The sequence below is a fragment of the Alosa alosa genome, chromosome 19 (assembly GCF_017589495.1).
Source record: "Alosa alosa isolate M-15738 ecotype Scorff River chromosome 19, AALO_Geno_1.1, whole genome shotgun sequence".
Lineage (NCBI taxonomy): Eukaryota > Metazoa > Chordata > Actinopteri > Clupeiformes > Clupeidae > Alosa > Alosa alosa.
Genome location: NC_063207.1, coordinates 15157457 through 15172864, shown reverse-complemented (window position 1 = coordinate 15172864; position 15408 = coordinate 15157457). Strand labels below are relative to the sequence as shown.

Below are 15408 nucleotides of genomic sequence, written 5' to 3'. Positions count from 1 at the left end.
TTTGGTTGGGTGGATGTCGTAAGTTGGTGATTAGTGATTGTTGGTGGAGCATCAGGAGGGAGAGAGGTGGGAAAAGCTGTGCTGAAGTCTCTTTACAGGACATACATTATCTAAGCATTGGTCCCATTGTGTTAAATGTATGTTGTGTTTCCGTGTTTCCATGACCTCATGTTTCTTTTTAAGTTTCTTTTCAGTGGGTGTTTGTGTATGTGTATGTGTGTGTGTGTGTGTGTGTGTGTATGTATGTTTGTTTGTTTGTGTGTGTGTTTGTGTTTGTGTGTGTGTGTGTGTGTGTGTGTGTGTGTGTGTGTGTTCATGCCCATGCCCATGTTTTTGTGTTTGGTGTGTGTGCGTGCACATGTGTTTCTATGTGCAGCTCCACACCTGAACCATGTCCCTCTGTTGCCTCACCTTCATCATCAGAGCATGAAGTCTTACCCCAATCACGCTTTTGTCATGGCAAAGGGTGGCCAGTACACGCTCGGCCTCCTCCCCCCTCCCCCCAAACATTTCACCTGTTCCTGTGGCGACCAGCCGGTAAGGCCCCACCCACTGCCTCACAATGCACCCTGACCACTCCAATCACATCACATCTGGAGAATGTTTCTGTTGTCTGATTTGTTATGGTTCGTCCAGTCACGCTCATAAGCAACATTGGAGTCTAAATTATCTGTGTCAAGGTTCACACAGTAAAGGTGGAAAATTAGGATGGCACATACAGTTGTGCTCTTGTGATGTACACTGAAACATCTCCCTCTCTCTCTCCCTCTCTTTCTTTCTTTCTTTCTTTCTTTCTTTCTCTCTCTCTCTCTCTCTCTCTCTCTTTCCTCTCTCTCCTTCTCTCTCCTCTCTCTCTTTCCCTCTCCCCCTTTCTCTCTCCCTCTCTCTTTCTCCCTCCCTCTATCTCTATCTCTCTCTCTCTCTCTCTCTCTCTCTATCTCTCTCTTTCTCTCTCTCTCTCTCTCTCAGATCCCGGACTCCATCATCTCTCGAGGTGTCCAGGTGTTGCCACGGGATACGGCCTCCCTGAGCACGACGCCATCCGAGTCTCCCCGCGCGCAGCCGTCCCGCTTCTCCACCGCCTCCTGCCCCACCCCCAAGGTAAGAACACTCCTCATCCCTCTCTTCCTCTCCTCCTCCTCTTTCTCTTCTCCTGTCACCCCCTCTATTCTCTCAGCCATCTCCTACCCACTTCCACCACTTCCTGTCTCTCCATCAAAATAAGAACTCCTACTCTCTCTCTATCTCTTTCTTTCTTTCTTTCTTTCTTTCTTTCTTTCTTTCTTTCTTTCTTTCTTTCTTTCTTGCTTTCTTTCTTTCTTTTTCTCAGTCACTTATTCCTTCTTCCCCCCTCCTCATCCCCTGCTCATTTACCTCCCCTACTCTATACTTCTTCTTCCCTCACTCCTCTCTTCTCTCCCCTCTCTCTTTCCATCTCTCTTCCTACTGACACCTCGGCTCTTCTCTCACTTGTATTTTCTGACGGCACAGCACATTGTGTGTGACATCATCAAAAAAGCGCCACCCTCTCCCTGCATACTCTTCACTGCCCCCACCCTCCCCCAAAAGAATCTCAGATCCTAACCTTCTCCACCCCCTCCTCCTCTGCTGCCTTAACATTCTGCATTCATCCCCCTACAGCATGGAGCTCTGCCATTGGTTGGCCACTTTCTAACGGGGTGGAGCATTGACTGTCGGGGTGGGATTACCGTACCACCTCAGTTGTTTTGGAAGGGAGTTTGTTGATTGGATGTTGCAGTCATATGGTTTTTCAGCTAGATGTTCAACTGTTCATGTATAATTCTATCTCTAGCATTTTGATTTAGTTTTTTTCCCCCCCAACAGCATTGTTGATCCATCCAATGTGACTTGGGATTTGTTTTCAGGAAGTGTTGTTCTGTATCTTATTGTTCATGTGTCCATGTTGCCAGGCTAGGCTTTGTGTTTGACAGGAGAGCGTGTTTCTGAGGGTGTTGCTTTAGATTTGTTGGAGTGATGGCATCCTGTCGTGAGTTTCCTTGTCTCCCATTGGTCGATTTTGATTTTCTTTTTTCTCCATGTCCCGTCCCACAATCCCACTCCTCTCACATGCAGGCTACAGCTGGTACCATGGCAACTGAGAATATTATTCTGGGTCTTGATACGGTTGCTGCCCCATTTCACCACCGAATGTGTGTGTGTACACATGTGTTTGTGGGAGTGCATGTGTGTGTATGTGTGTTTCAGCACTTTAGTCTGTGTGCGCATATGGGTGCACTCCTGTGTGTGTGTATGAGATACTTTGAGACAGAAAATTTGACAGAATTGAATTTGGTATTTGTCTATTTTTTCCATATGTTTCTGTTTGTGTGTCTCTGTGTGTATATGTTATATATGTTGTAAAAGGGATACACACGGACACATACGCACACATGCACATGCGCACACACACACACACACACACACACACACACACACACACACACAGCAGTGCTCTGAATAAATCGTGCTGACTAATGTAAATGAATGGGAGTCCCTCTGCAATGCCACAGAGCTGGAGTTGGAGCTCTTAAACTCTGTCCCCCCCTGCTGGACACTCTCTGCATTATACTAGTGCACTGCACTGAGGTAATGGTGAATTTCAAAACCATCACAAAAATGGACTATGAGTGCAATTCTAAACTAAACATGAAATGCATGGTCAGCGTCACCCAGTCCACTATTAAAAAAACAAAGCAGTAATGTACGGCATTGTTCTATTTGGAACACAAAAGAGTCGGCCTACTTTAACTTCACTGCATTATCCAGCGACTTTATCTCCCTCAGACTAATGATACTGATCGATGTGGAATGGGATAGAACTGATAGTAGCACTTGAACAGAGTATATGCTAATTATTAGATGTAGACTATTAATGACATAGAGCTGGTATTTAAATCAAGTACAGTTTATGCAAAGTATACTGATAGTAACATTTGAACAGAGTACTAGTATATGCTAATTATAAGATGTAGACTATTAATGGCATAGAGCTGGTATTTAAATCCAGTTTATGCAAAGAATATGTGAACAAGTATTGCTTTAGCCAGGTCCATATTTTTCAGATACGTTTTTTTTAATCCTTCAAATGAAGATCTCTGCAGCATAAAACCTTATTCAGCTACACTATACCGATGTGAAAAATACAGAAAGTCGGTTTGTATAGTACATTGACACAACGTGATGTCTTATTTTCTTAAACATACGTAAACATAGAGTTTGTGTGTAGTATTGCATCTGATCTCCTCATCATCCAGATGCATCGAGTCTCATCAAGACAGTTGTTTTCACAGTAAGGATAAATGTAAATGAAGACGTAAGTACTGTAATGTTACATCGAATATGGCTCGTCTAAGAGTGAAGATAGTACTTTGTCAATGCTGATTTTTGTAAATTGATAAATGTAATTATACTGCAATAACAAACAAAAAATACAATTTCATGTTTATCACATTAACAGTAATTCCTTCTACTCTGTGGGTGTGTAATATTAAATTGAGAGAGAGAGTGTGTGTGTGTGTGTGTGTGTGTGTGGCTCTTGTTATTTGGGAGAAGTGTTGGCAGTGTGTGTGGTTTTCCTCCGGTTTGATTGGCTGATCTGAGGTGAGAGACTAGGGAGGGCAAAAGCAGCAGCTGACCCCTTTTGACCCCTGTCTGGAAGAGCAGAGGCTCTGCTGTCAGCAGTCGCTTGGCAGGAGGTCAGATACAACAGTGCTGGGTTTGCCTGCCACTGCCCTGCCACTTCAGCACTGACTGTGTGTGTGTGTGTGTGTGTGTGTGTGTTGGAGAGAAATAAGGAGAGAAAATGTGTTTTGCTACTCTGTATGTATGTATGTGTTTGTGAGAGAGAGCACAAAGCGTTTTTTGTGTGTGTGTGTGTGTGTGTGTGTGTGTGTGTGTGTGTTGTAAAGAGATAGGGAGAAGTTTGTTTGCCTATTCTGTGTATCTATGTTGGGTGCAGAGAGAGAATGTGTGTGTGTCTGAGAACCACTGTGTGTGTGTGTGTGTGTGTGTGTGTGCGTGCGTGTGTGTGTGGTAGGGGTCTGAACCTGACAGGCTTACAGTAGTTCTATGTGATTAGTGTGAAAACATTGTACTTGCTTGATGCCTGAAATGTGTCAAACGTGTGTGTAGTTTTAGTGTGTGAGGTGCAGAAGACCGACACAAGAAGTGTGCTGTGAGTATGGCATACACCCCCAACCCCTCCGTGTGCTCTCTGCCTCCAGCACACTCCCCGCCCTCGCGCACTTACTCACACACACACACACACACACGCACCTACATTTGTTATTTGTTTTTATTTGCTTTGCTGTGTTGAACACTGTAATGCTGGGATGTAGAGTTATCCATTTATGAATATTCATACTTTTGCTGCCTTACATGTATCTGCATTTTTAGCACGATTGTGTGTAAAAGCGTCTGCCTGTATGTGTGTGTGCGCAAGGCCTGTGTGTGTGTGTGTGTGTGTGTGTGTGTGTGTGTATGTGTGTGTGTGTGTGTGTGTGTGTGTGTGTGTGTGTGTGTGTGTGTGTGTGTGTGTGTGTGTGTGTGCGTGTGTCTGTATGTGTGCGTCTGTATGTGTGTCTGTGTGCGCCTGTGTGTGTGTGTGTGTGTGTGTGTGTGTGTGTGTGTGTGTGTGCGTGTGTGCGTGTACATATGTACATGTATGAAAGAGAGAGAGAGTGAAAGATTGTTTGTGGACTGTGAAAGTCACGTGTTGTCCCCTTTCTTCTGATGTGTTGAGAATTTATGAGTGCATAGCAGAAAGACTTGGGGAATACCAATGAACCCTGTGGAGAGGGGAGGGAGAGGGAGAGGGAGAGGGAGAGGGAGAGGGAGAGAGGGAGAGAGGGAGAGAGGGAGAGAGGGAGAGAGAGAGAGAGAGAAGAGAGAGAGAGAAATGGGCAGGCTCCATATGAAAGACTGATATAAGAGTCTGTCTGTACAGATAGATCAGGTAGAAGAGCCTAAAGCATTGTGGGAATAATAGTTTCTCATGTGCGCACACATCCACATGCTCTGACACGCACGCACGCGCACGCACGCACACACACACTGGGACACATTCATATAGACTCAGTTACCCACACATGGTTACCCAGTGTGATGTCCAGCTGTTATATAAGTTGATGCAGTGTGCATTTTAAACAGAAGTAAAATGCCTAATGTATGAATACTTAACCACACACGCACACACACACACACACATCTATACACGTAAACACAGACATACACACACACTTTGCGTATTCATCAACATTTAGCTCTAAGGCATTAAAATGAAGTAAATACATTTATATGAGTGCAGAAGTCATGGTGCTCTCTGAGAGAATGGGCTACTGCATCAGTGAATGCTGAAAATGAGAGCATCCTCCATGTATCTATCTCTCTCCTTCTCTCTCTCTCTTTCTCTCTCTCCTCTCTCTCTCTCTCTCTCTCTCTCTCTCTCTCTCTGTGGCGCTGTGGCTCTGTAGCTCTGGTAGCTCTGTAGTCTCTCTCTCGCTCACGCTCCTACAGCTCTGTAGTACCCGGTCTCTCTCTCTTTCTTTCTCGCTTCTTCTCCTTCTCTCTCTCATTTTTTTGTCACATATTTGTCCTCCTTCTGTGTTTTCCACCTATAGTGTTTTCACTCCCCTCTTTTCCTCTCTTCTGCTCTCTCTCCATCTCCATCTGCCTGCTTCTTGCACCTTCTGCTCTGTGATACTCTGAAAGTGACACACACACACACACACACACACTGTCTTCCCTCCAAAATTAGCACCTCATTCACTGCTTCACATGCAGCTCTCCTCCTCTCTTTCACACACTTCCTCTTTCTCACCCCTCCTACTCTCTCTTTTCCATCTCCTCTTCTCCCTCACTCACTCTTTCTCTCTTTCCCTCACTGTGTGTGTGTGTGTGTGTGTGTATGTGCGCGCCTGTTTGTGTGTCTGTGAGAGAGAGAGAGAGAGAGAGAGAGAGAGAGAGAGACCATCGGTCACTGCATAGGCAGGAGCAGACATGGTAAGCCGCATCTTTCCTTGTCAGAAGGGAACGAGTCTGAGAGCATGCTGTAGTGTATCCATTCAGAAATGTTAAGGGATGTTTCTCTTTGTGTGTGAGAGTGTATTTGTACGTGTGTCTGTGTGTGTGTGTGTCTGTTTTAGGTTGAGGGAAATGTAGCTAGATCGAGCATTGTTGGGGATGTGAGCGTGCAAGTGCCAACTGTGTTATGTTTACATCTGCGTGTGTGTGTGTGTGTGTGTGTGTGTGAAAGTGTGCGTGTCCATCCATTCATAGCGTGGATCGCTGTATTGCTGAAAAATGCTGATGGTGCAGGAGAACCCTCCAGGGTAGTGGGAGGAGGGGTTGCAGTGCGTCGTTCTGCCCAGGTAGAGTGCTTTGAGTGTGGGGGAGAGTCTGTTGCCAGTGACCCTAAGATTTGGTGCTAGATGTGGACCTGTAGCAGTAGCCAAAATTTGTTTAGCCTAGAATCATATGTATAAACAACATGCGGCTAAAAGGAGGGCTCTATTGCAGCAATTGGATTTAATTTTGAGTTCTGTCTGTAGAATGTTTTTGTGTGTGTGTGTGTGTGTGTGTTTATGCCAGAGAGAATAAGAAGAAGAGGGAGACATGAATTGATCTTGTTTTGTCCTGCGATGGTAATTGCTGTAAATTGATCAGATCAGCTCTTCCCCCCCTCTCTCTAATCTCTCTCCCATGGACTAAGCAGTAGGTGATCTCCTGGGTCTGTTCACACTATTAGCTTTAGGACAGGAAAATCTCACTGGCTTAAGAATGTGAGGTGCAGAAGACTGCTTCTCTGCAGATGGAAACGGTGTGTGCGTGCGTGCGTGCGTGTGTGTGTGTGTGTGTGTGCATGGTTGCATTCATATGTGGGGTTTGAGTCCATCTATTCCTTGATCTGTGCTTTATGGAGTAGTTATTGGAAAAACAGTAAACCACTGTAGGGTTGTGAGAAAGCCTGTCAGGCGCTGTGGAAAGGGCTCTAAACTGCACTGATCCTGAGGCAACCGTGGTGTCTGTACAGAGGCTTTTGGGAGGCAGCAGAAATGGAGGAGAGAATGGAATGGAGTGATGAAGAGAGAGATGGGAGGGGAAGAATAGAGAAGTGAAGTGGAGTGTTCTGTGTACACACACACACACACACACACACACACACACACACACACACACACAGACACACACACATACTTGTGTTCTCTTTAGCTCTGACAGTGATTTCTAAGTTGCCCACTGCCTCAATGGACAAACTTGTTAATGTATGTGAAAATCAGTTCAAATAATTCTGATATCAGCTGGCCCACAGCCTCTACATCTACTGTATGTTGCTCTATGTTGCTAATTGTTGTGATGTGACACAACATGACAAGGAGGTTATTTAGTCCCTGGTTAAGAGGAGAGAAGCACAGTGGAGGAAGAGAAAAAGGAGGAGGAGGAGGTTGTAGTGGGTCTCCACTGGGTCTTTTCCTGTCAGTGTGCTTCAGGACAGCGAGAGACCTTGCAGGAATCATAGAGTATGCTTCACAAGATTGAAGGGGAAGCTGTGTGTGTGTGTGTCTTTGTGTGTCTGTGTGTGTGTCTGTGTGTGTGTGTGTGTGTGTGTGTGTGTGTGTGTGTGTGTGTGTGTGTGTGTGTGAGAGAGAGTAAGTGTGTGTGTGTGAGAGAGAGAGTAAGAGTGTGTGTGTGTGTGTGTGTGTGTGTGTGAGAGAGTAAGAGTGTGTGTGTGTGTGTGTGTGTGAGAGAGTAAGAGTGTGTGTGTGTGTGTGTGTGAGAGAGAGAGAGAGAGTAAAAGTGTGTGCATGTGCGTTTGAGATAGGGTGTGTGTGAGAAAGAGTGTGTGTGTGTGTGTGTGAGAGAGAGTAAAAGTGTGTGCATGTGCGTTTGAGATAGGGTGTGTGTGAGAAAGAAGAGAGTGTGTGTGTGTGTGTGTGTGTGTGTGTGTGTGTGAGAGTAAGAGTGTGTGCATGTGCGTTTGAGATAGGGTGTGTGTGTTGCATGTGTGTTCATCCTTCCGTGCTCACTGAGGCATGGAGCCGAGCGTGCTTCTCTCCACAAAACTCCCCTTGGGCTGTGATTTCAGTGGGAGCGTGGGTGGGGGATGTGTGTGTGTGTGTGTGTGTGAGTGTATGTAAGTGTTTGCGTGTGTCTATGAGCTCTGTATCCACTTATGAGACTCAGAAGAGGAGGAACACTAGACAGAAAGCAGGGAGAGGGGGAGAGCGAAACAGGGAGGTGAACACATGTCCATTTCATCTGAGGGAGAGATTGTGTGTGTGTGTGTGTGTGTGTGTGTGTGTGTGTGTCTCTGAGCTGTATATAGCAAGCCTGTCTTGCTGACTCCACTCTTTCTCATCCTTACTGTCGATTTTCCACCATCCAGGCTTACAGTAGGCATCAGCTAATACACACACACACACACACATACAAATATACCCTTGTACGCATTCATATATACACAAGGACACACACGTGCTCACACACACTCATACATCAAATCTCACACATATACAGGCTATACATAGGCATACCCATGCATGCTTGCATATGTGACCATACCATATGTGATGTTTGCAGGACCATTGCAAGCAGATTGCGCTGTGTTCATGTCCATTTGGTGCGTGTGTGTGTGTGTGTGTGAGAGGGAGCACGCTCTTTAGCAGTAATAGATGCTCATTGATTGGCTGACCTCCCCTGAGATTGTGATTGATAGCTAGAGGACGAGTGGACGGTCACTGTAGATGTCCACTACTGTCCAAGGCTCAGCTCCTGATTTTATGATGGCCGTTTGTGGGTTGTGGTTAGCGTGCATGTGTGTCTATGTGAATGAATGTCATTTCATATTTCATACATCAACACATCCCCAAAATTAAGTCCAGATACGCCTTTGGGTATTGTGTGTCTGTGTGTGTATGTCGGGGTTAGATTTTGTTTGTGTACACACAGTGTGTGTGTGTGTGTGTGTGTGTTTGTACAGATATTGTGTTTGTATGCTTCTGTGTGGACATACATGAATGAATTTAATGTTAATGTGTTTGTAAACGTGTTTGTGTGTTTGTGTGTTTGTGTGTTGTGTGTGTGTGTGTGTGTGTGTGTGTGTGTGTGTGCACATCTGTCTCTTCCCACCATCTTCCCTCCTCTCGCTCCGTGCTGGGGTCAGTCACTGGTGACCAGAGGCTGCTACTGAACTCAGGAATACAGCTTCAGGCTCCTGTTCTCAGATCAGTGCAGTTACAGTCAAAGGGCCACCCAACCCAACCCAACCCAACCCCTGCTTACCCAAATGATGCCCTCGATCGCTCTCTGACTCCCCTCCTCATGATGGCTGTGGCACCACATGCTTGTCTGCCTGGCTGCTTGGCTAACCCAGATCTCTCTTCCCCCTCTCCTCTTTCTCTCTCTCTTTCTCCCTCTCTCTCTCTCTCTCTCTCTCTCTCACTACACCCAGGCACGGCTTCCCTCCAGCTCATCCACCTGTAGTATGTCTGAGGTATAACCGCACGTGGCGCTCACTTCTCACGCACCTGCCACGAACAAGCTGCTATCACTCCCAACACTCCTCCTCTCCTCTCCTCACTTTCTCTCTCTGTCTTTCTCAATTCCTCACATAGGCTGACACTCTCTTGCTCTCACCCTCTTTTCTCTCCAGCCATTCTCTCTTTCTCTCTCTCCCTCCATCTCTGTCATCTCTCCATCTCTTACCCTAACCATTCCACATCATTTTGATATATAATTTTTTTTTGTTGTTGTTGGCGCCCACTTATCACACCTCAGTATGCTCAGACACATTCCCATTACTGTTTTCATATTGATTTGTCTCACTTTTGGGTCATCCATTAGATTGATTTCGCTCCAGCACTGTCTCTCTCTCTCTTATGCCAGCCACGCTGGTGGCATGCGCCAGCCTCATTATGACTTACTTAAATGCATCCACTTGGCTCTCTCCTCCAGAGGGAGAGCACACCTTCTCTCTCTATCCACTCATTTCTCAATGGAAGGTGCACTCTGACATTGTTTGTTTGTTTATTTTTTTATTTATTTATTTATTTATTTATTCATTCATTCATTCATTCATTTATTTATTTGATTTATTTTTGGGTTTTCCCCCCGCTTTGTTTTCGTCACCTCATGAAGTCATTCTCTGCTCAGGTCCCCTCTCAGGAAAGTGTCTGGAGTGAGAATTGGTGGCTGTGTGTGTGAGTGAGTGAGAGTGAGTGAGAGTGAGTGAGGAGTGAGTGAGTGAGAGTGAGTGAGTGAGGAGTGAGTGAGTGAGTGAGTGAGTGTGAGTGAGGGAGTGAGTGAGTGAGTGAGTGAGTGAGTGAGTGAGTGAGTGAGTGAGTGAGTGAGTGAGTGGGTGGGCTTGTTTAACACCAGTATGTGTTAAGTGATTAGGCTAAGAGTGGCCAGTGAGTAAGTGGGATTTTGATTGGTAACCTTAGTTACTGTGTATTTACTGTTACCGTGTGGACAGTATACAATGTATTGTGGAAATTGTGTGTGTGTGTTTCTTGTTGTGTTTTGTGATGTGTGTGTTTTGTATTGTGATGTGTCGTGAGCATGCGTAATTTGGCACCAGTGTGTATGTTTGTGTGAGAGAGAGTGACCTTGCATGGTTTAAGTGACTAGTTACTATCCTTTGATTTTCTTTAAGACTGAGTATAGCCTTAGGTGTGTGTGTATGTTTGGTGTAAATGCAGTGTGTGTGTGTGTGTGTGTGTGTGTGTGTGTGTGTGTGTGTGTGTGTGTGTGTGTGTGTGTGTACACAAGCTGTGTGTGTTAGAGGTGAGTTATTGTCCTGTGGCTTTCTCCAGGCCTCTCGGAGAGAGTTCAGGGCACACATGGATGAGGTCATCACGCTCAAGTCAAGGTACTCTACCTTGGACCAGGTAAACAGCCCCAATCTCTACTGCTATATTCTGCTGGGCAATCGCTTACACACACACACACACACACACACACACACACACACACACACACAGTCACACACTCCTACAGATTAACATAACCATGCTTAATCATTCTTCTTCATTCATCGTTCTTGACCAAGTTCATTACGTTCCACCAGCAACCTGGAGCTGCCATCATCATGCCATCATTTTCTCCTTTCCTCTATCTGTCTCCTCTGATTGGTTAAGCCTTTCAGGAGATCCATTGATGTTTCCTAATCTGACTTCTGTCTGTCAGGTGGCCGTCACACACACAGTGACTTTAAAGTCACTCAGCTTCTTGTTCAGTCAGTCGCCATTTGCTGTTCAAACACCATTACATTTCCTCATCTTTCCGCCTCTGTCATGTCCATCCACATGGCCATCTCATTCCATTTCCTCCTTTCTGTCATTGTTTCTTTCATTCTTATGCTATTCTCTCTCTCTCTCTCACACACACACACACACACACACACACACACACACACACACACACACACACACACACACACACACGCGTATATACCTTACTACACACTCACTCACTAACTCACTCACTCACACACACACACACGCGTGCACATATACCTTACTACACACACTCACTCACTCACTCACTCACTCACTCACTCACTCACACACACACACACACACACACACGCGTGCGCATATACCTTACTGCACGCACACACACACACACATATACCTTACCGCTCTTCCAACCTTTGTTGATTTTTTTGTCAAAAAGGACAATTGTGTTTTAGCTAGCATCCACTTTGTTATCTACCAAACTGGAGACTGTTTACACAGACTCTGAGTGTCATTCACTTTGTGCTGCACCACACAGTTCCTTTCCCTCCATACCTCTGGCTATGGCAAAGCTTCTGTTTTTTACACAAGTCATCATTCCTTTTGACCTCTTCCTTGGTTCCCCATACTGATTTTTGGTTCTTGGCTGAGTCGTAGTCCCTGTGATGGTTTGGCTTGTTTTGGTGCTGAGGTGAAATTCTTGGGGTTGTTGTGCGAGCCGTCTGAGGACGGTTTTGCTGCTGCTGCTACTGCTTCGTGTTGTTGTTGTTGTCGTTATTGTAGCCGTTTGTTTGTTTGTTTTGTTTGTTTGTTTGTTTTGTCTGGGAGCGCTGCCTCTGCCCTGTCTGTCGTAAAACCCTGTTGTTTCTTGTTCGTGCCGAAGCTCCACTCTAGGTTGGCGGGCCTCCGAGATGATCGGCGGGGCCATAGGACCTACGACTCGCGAGTAACTATTCCCCACCGACCAACCCAACCCACCCCTTCTACCTCTCCCTGACCCGACCCAAAGGAGCCGCCTCCCATCCGCAAACACTGCTTTGCGAATTCCTCCGACACAAGCTTTTTTTTTCACTTTTGTTGTCGTTGACGTTGTCATTTGTTACACATTTCTTCATTGTAGTATCGTTGTCTGATAGCGCTCGTGTTTCCACATCCTCGTTTTGTCGTTCTCTCTTTATTTTATTTTTTTTTCTGCGCTGGAGTGTATCAATGTTTTTGCGTTTTTTGGCTCTATGGTTGCTCTCTCTTCTCTTGGTTTTGGTTGAGTCGATGCTCTGTCTGTACAGTAGATGCCGTGTCTTTCAGATGCCTGATGAAAGTGTGCTAGCTCTAGTTGGACCATGCTGTTGCCTCAATGTGACATCCTTCTCCTACACTCTCCTTCATCTAACTCTTCAGTCTTCCCCTCCCTCTCTCTCTCTTTCTCTCTCTCTCTCTCTCTCTCACACACTCTCTCCCTCTCTTTCTGTCTCTATCTCCTTGCTTTTTCCATCATATTGTCATTTTCTATGTGTCCTTGCGAGTCTTTTCCATTTGGGTTTTGGTTCTTGTTGGACCTTAGAGTGTGTGAAGGGTTTCTCCGACTGCCCAACATTACACTTGAGCATTTCCATTTGGCCCGTAGGCCGGGGCTACTCGGCTGGCATCACAGGTGACGCGGGGAGAGTAGGACGCAGGTCATATATTTTTTCCTAGCAAGAAAAGATTGGGTGAAAGAGGGGGAGAGAGAGAGAAGTTCATCCCACGTGCCAAGTACAGCTTGCAATAGTGCACCTGGCCGCCAGTATCCCTGACCTACGGGGAGCTCATTGTGCTGAACGATTCTGTTGAGTTTTGACTCCATGCTCTTTTCCTGTTGCGTTGGTTACGTTTGTTCCTCTTACAGTGATCTATCTTTATCAGTAGTAGATCAATAGTACTTGCTGTAGTAGTTGTAGTAGTAGTGATGGTAGTGGTAGTAGCTGTAGTTACAGAGTCATTATCATCATCATCACATCTTTTACTGCTAGATTCTGTGTGTGTACCATAGGCATATTAACAGGAGGAAAGTATAGTTAGTGATTACACTTTAACGTTAAACTTTAAATGTTTGTAATGAATGTAATGTTAATTATTGTTGACTATTTTTAGGCATTTGCAGTTGAGTAACTGCTTGACTTACATTTCTCAGGTGTAAGGTATTCTGTTGTGGTCATGATGGTGATGATGATGATGATAATGATGAGGATGATGATGGTGATGTTGATGATGGTATTCAGGTGTGACATACTGACCCATAGAATCCGCTGGTGCTTCCTCTTTTTGGTTGTGTGTCGGTTTGTGTGTGTATGTGTGTATGTGTGTGTGTTAGACGAGCAATCCACTCTGTGTTTTTGCCAGTCAGTGGAATGCTGCTATCCTCTCTGGACAGAGAATTGAGCTGCTGCCTTTGGTCTCACTCAGTCTTCATCTCTTGTTTTTCCCCCCTTGTCTTCCTTTTCTTCTTCTTCTTCTCTCTCTCATTCTGTCTCTCTCTCTCTCTCTCTCTCTCTCTCTCTCTCTCTCTGCCTGTAGGTGCAATCTCGCTGTAGCAGCAAAGAGAACATATTGCGATCCAGTAAGTGGCTTCCATATGCACACAAATACGATCACAAATACATGTTACTGTTGTCTAGCTTGAAATATGTGTTAAGACAGACAGTGTTGCTTTGAACATTCCCTTAAGGCAACATTCCAACAAACCCAGTGCGGCTTTCCAAGCATAAAACACAACACAAGTAATTAGGTACAAAGTTGAATGTAGCCAGTGATGTGGACCACACGCCGCTTGGTCCTTTTGTAATGTAATATAAAAAGTGAATAGCTGCACTCTCAACATTACTCCACAATATACATTTTAATAGCCTGCTGGTCTAGCCACAGACTCAGATTCTTATCAAAATTTGAGCCTGGTAACACGGCATTTGGATTTGATTATGGGGTGTGTTTCAACCTAGCCTGGAAGCCAGTCCTAATTTATCTCTCCCACAAAATTTGAGGATGTAAAATGCCTTAATGGGTTTTTTTTTTTCTGTTTGTCTTTTAAAGTTATTGCACGTTAATTATGCAAGTTATTATTTTGTGTAACTGACGCGATAACGGAATCTAAACATCACGCTTCTCCAGCAACATTGATTTTGCCGTAAAAACCCCCAACTTGAGCGCACTCAAGGTCACTTTCAAGGTCACTCAGGTGATGTGGATGACTGCTTCCCTGTTGCTCACCTGTCCTTCATTGTATGAAGTCTGCCAAAACAATTTGATTAGCGTGAACACATCTTAACCGGGCATAGACACTTCTCAATGGAGCGATTTCAAACCAAATTGCCCACCCTGGTCAATTCGAACTGGCTTCCAGGCTATCATACAGTGTTTCAGAAATGTGCTTCATCAGGGTGTAACCTTTCTCTCTTACCCAGAGTACTCAGTCTTTAAAGGTCATGCTGAAGCTGGACCAACATACTGTAAATAGACAAAAAAAAATGAATTAGGTCGCTCAAATGCCAAGAATTGTATTTTATTATTTGTATTCTGAATTGTATAGTTTTATCATTAGCATTGTTTTGAAGTAACACCAAAGATACTGTGCTTCTTTCCTCTGGCTCAGATATCCTGGAGCCTCCTCAGAAGATGACACAGACTGACAAAAGGCCAGATATAATTTATTACTTAGCCGAGGGATGCCTGGTCAGCAATAATTTAGATTAGCTCCAGGCTCGACTCCATTGTCAGGACTGTTAGTTTTGATGTGTCCCCCCCTCCCCTGGTGATTTGTGTAATAAAACTTTGAAAAGGCCTTAAGGGAAATACAAGAGCAGGAAGGAGAGATAGGAGATCCACACATCGCTGTGGCAACGGCTGTTTGATGGTGACACCCCTTTGGTCGTCTGCAGGTCACAGTGCGGTGGACATCACCAAGGTGGCGCGCCGACACCGCATGTCCCCCTTCCCGCTCACTTCCATGGACAAGGCCTTCATCACGGTGCTTGAGATGACCCCTGTGCTTGGCACTGAGATCATCAATTACAGAGGTGAGGAGGAGGAGAAGGAGGAGGAGGAGCATGACCGAACACACACGCACACCACACACACACACACACACACACACACACACACACACACACACACACACACA

General features: G+C 45.3%; 1 protein-coding gene across 9 annotated transcripts in view; it reads left to right on the top strand.

Annotated features, from left to right (window-relative positions):
• gphna (gephyrin a) overlaps positions 1-15408 on the top strand; it is a 78931-nt gene that overhangs the window by 46676 nt on the left and 16847 nt on the right. For 2 of the 9 annotated variants that reach the window (XM_048228827.1, XM_048228832.1), the window contains exons 8-14: positions 424-537; positions 970-1101; positions 9470-9511; positions 10833-10907; positions 12139-12201; positions 13809-13851; positions 15167-15304. In XM_048228827.1, the coding sequence (XP_048084784.1) occupies positions 424-537; positions 970-1101; positions 9470-9511; positions 10833-10907; positions 12139-12201; positions 13809-13851; positions 15167-15304 (607 nt within the window). The remainder of the gene's footprint in view (positions 1-423; positions 538-969; positions 1102-9469; positions 9512-10832; positions 10908-12138; positions 12202-13808; positions 13852-15166; positions 15305-15408) is intronic. The other 7 variants (XM_048228831.1, XM_048228834.1, XM_048228833.1 and 4 more) reach the window with 5 other exon arrangements.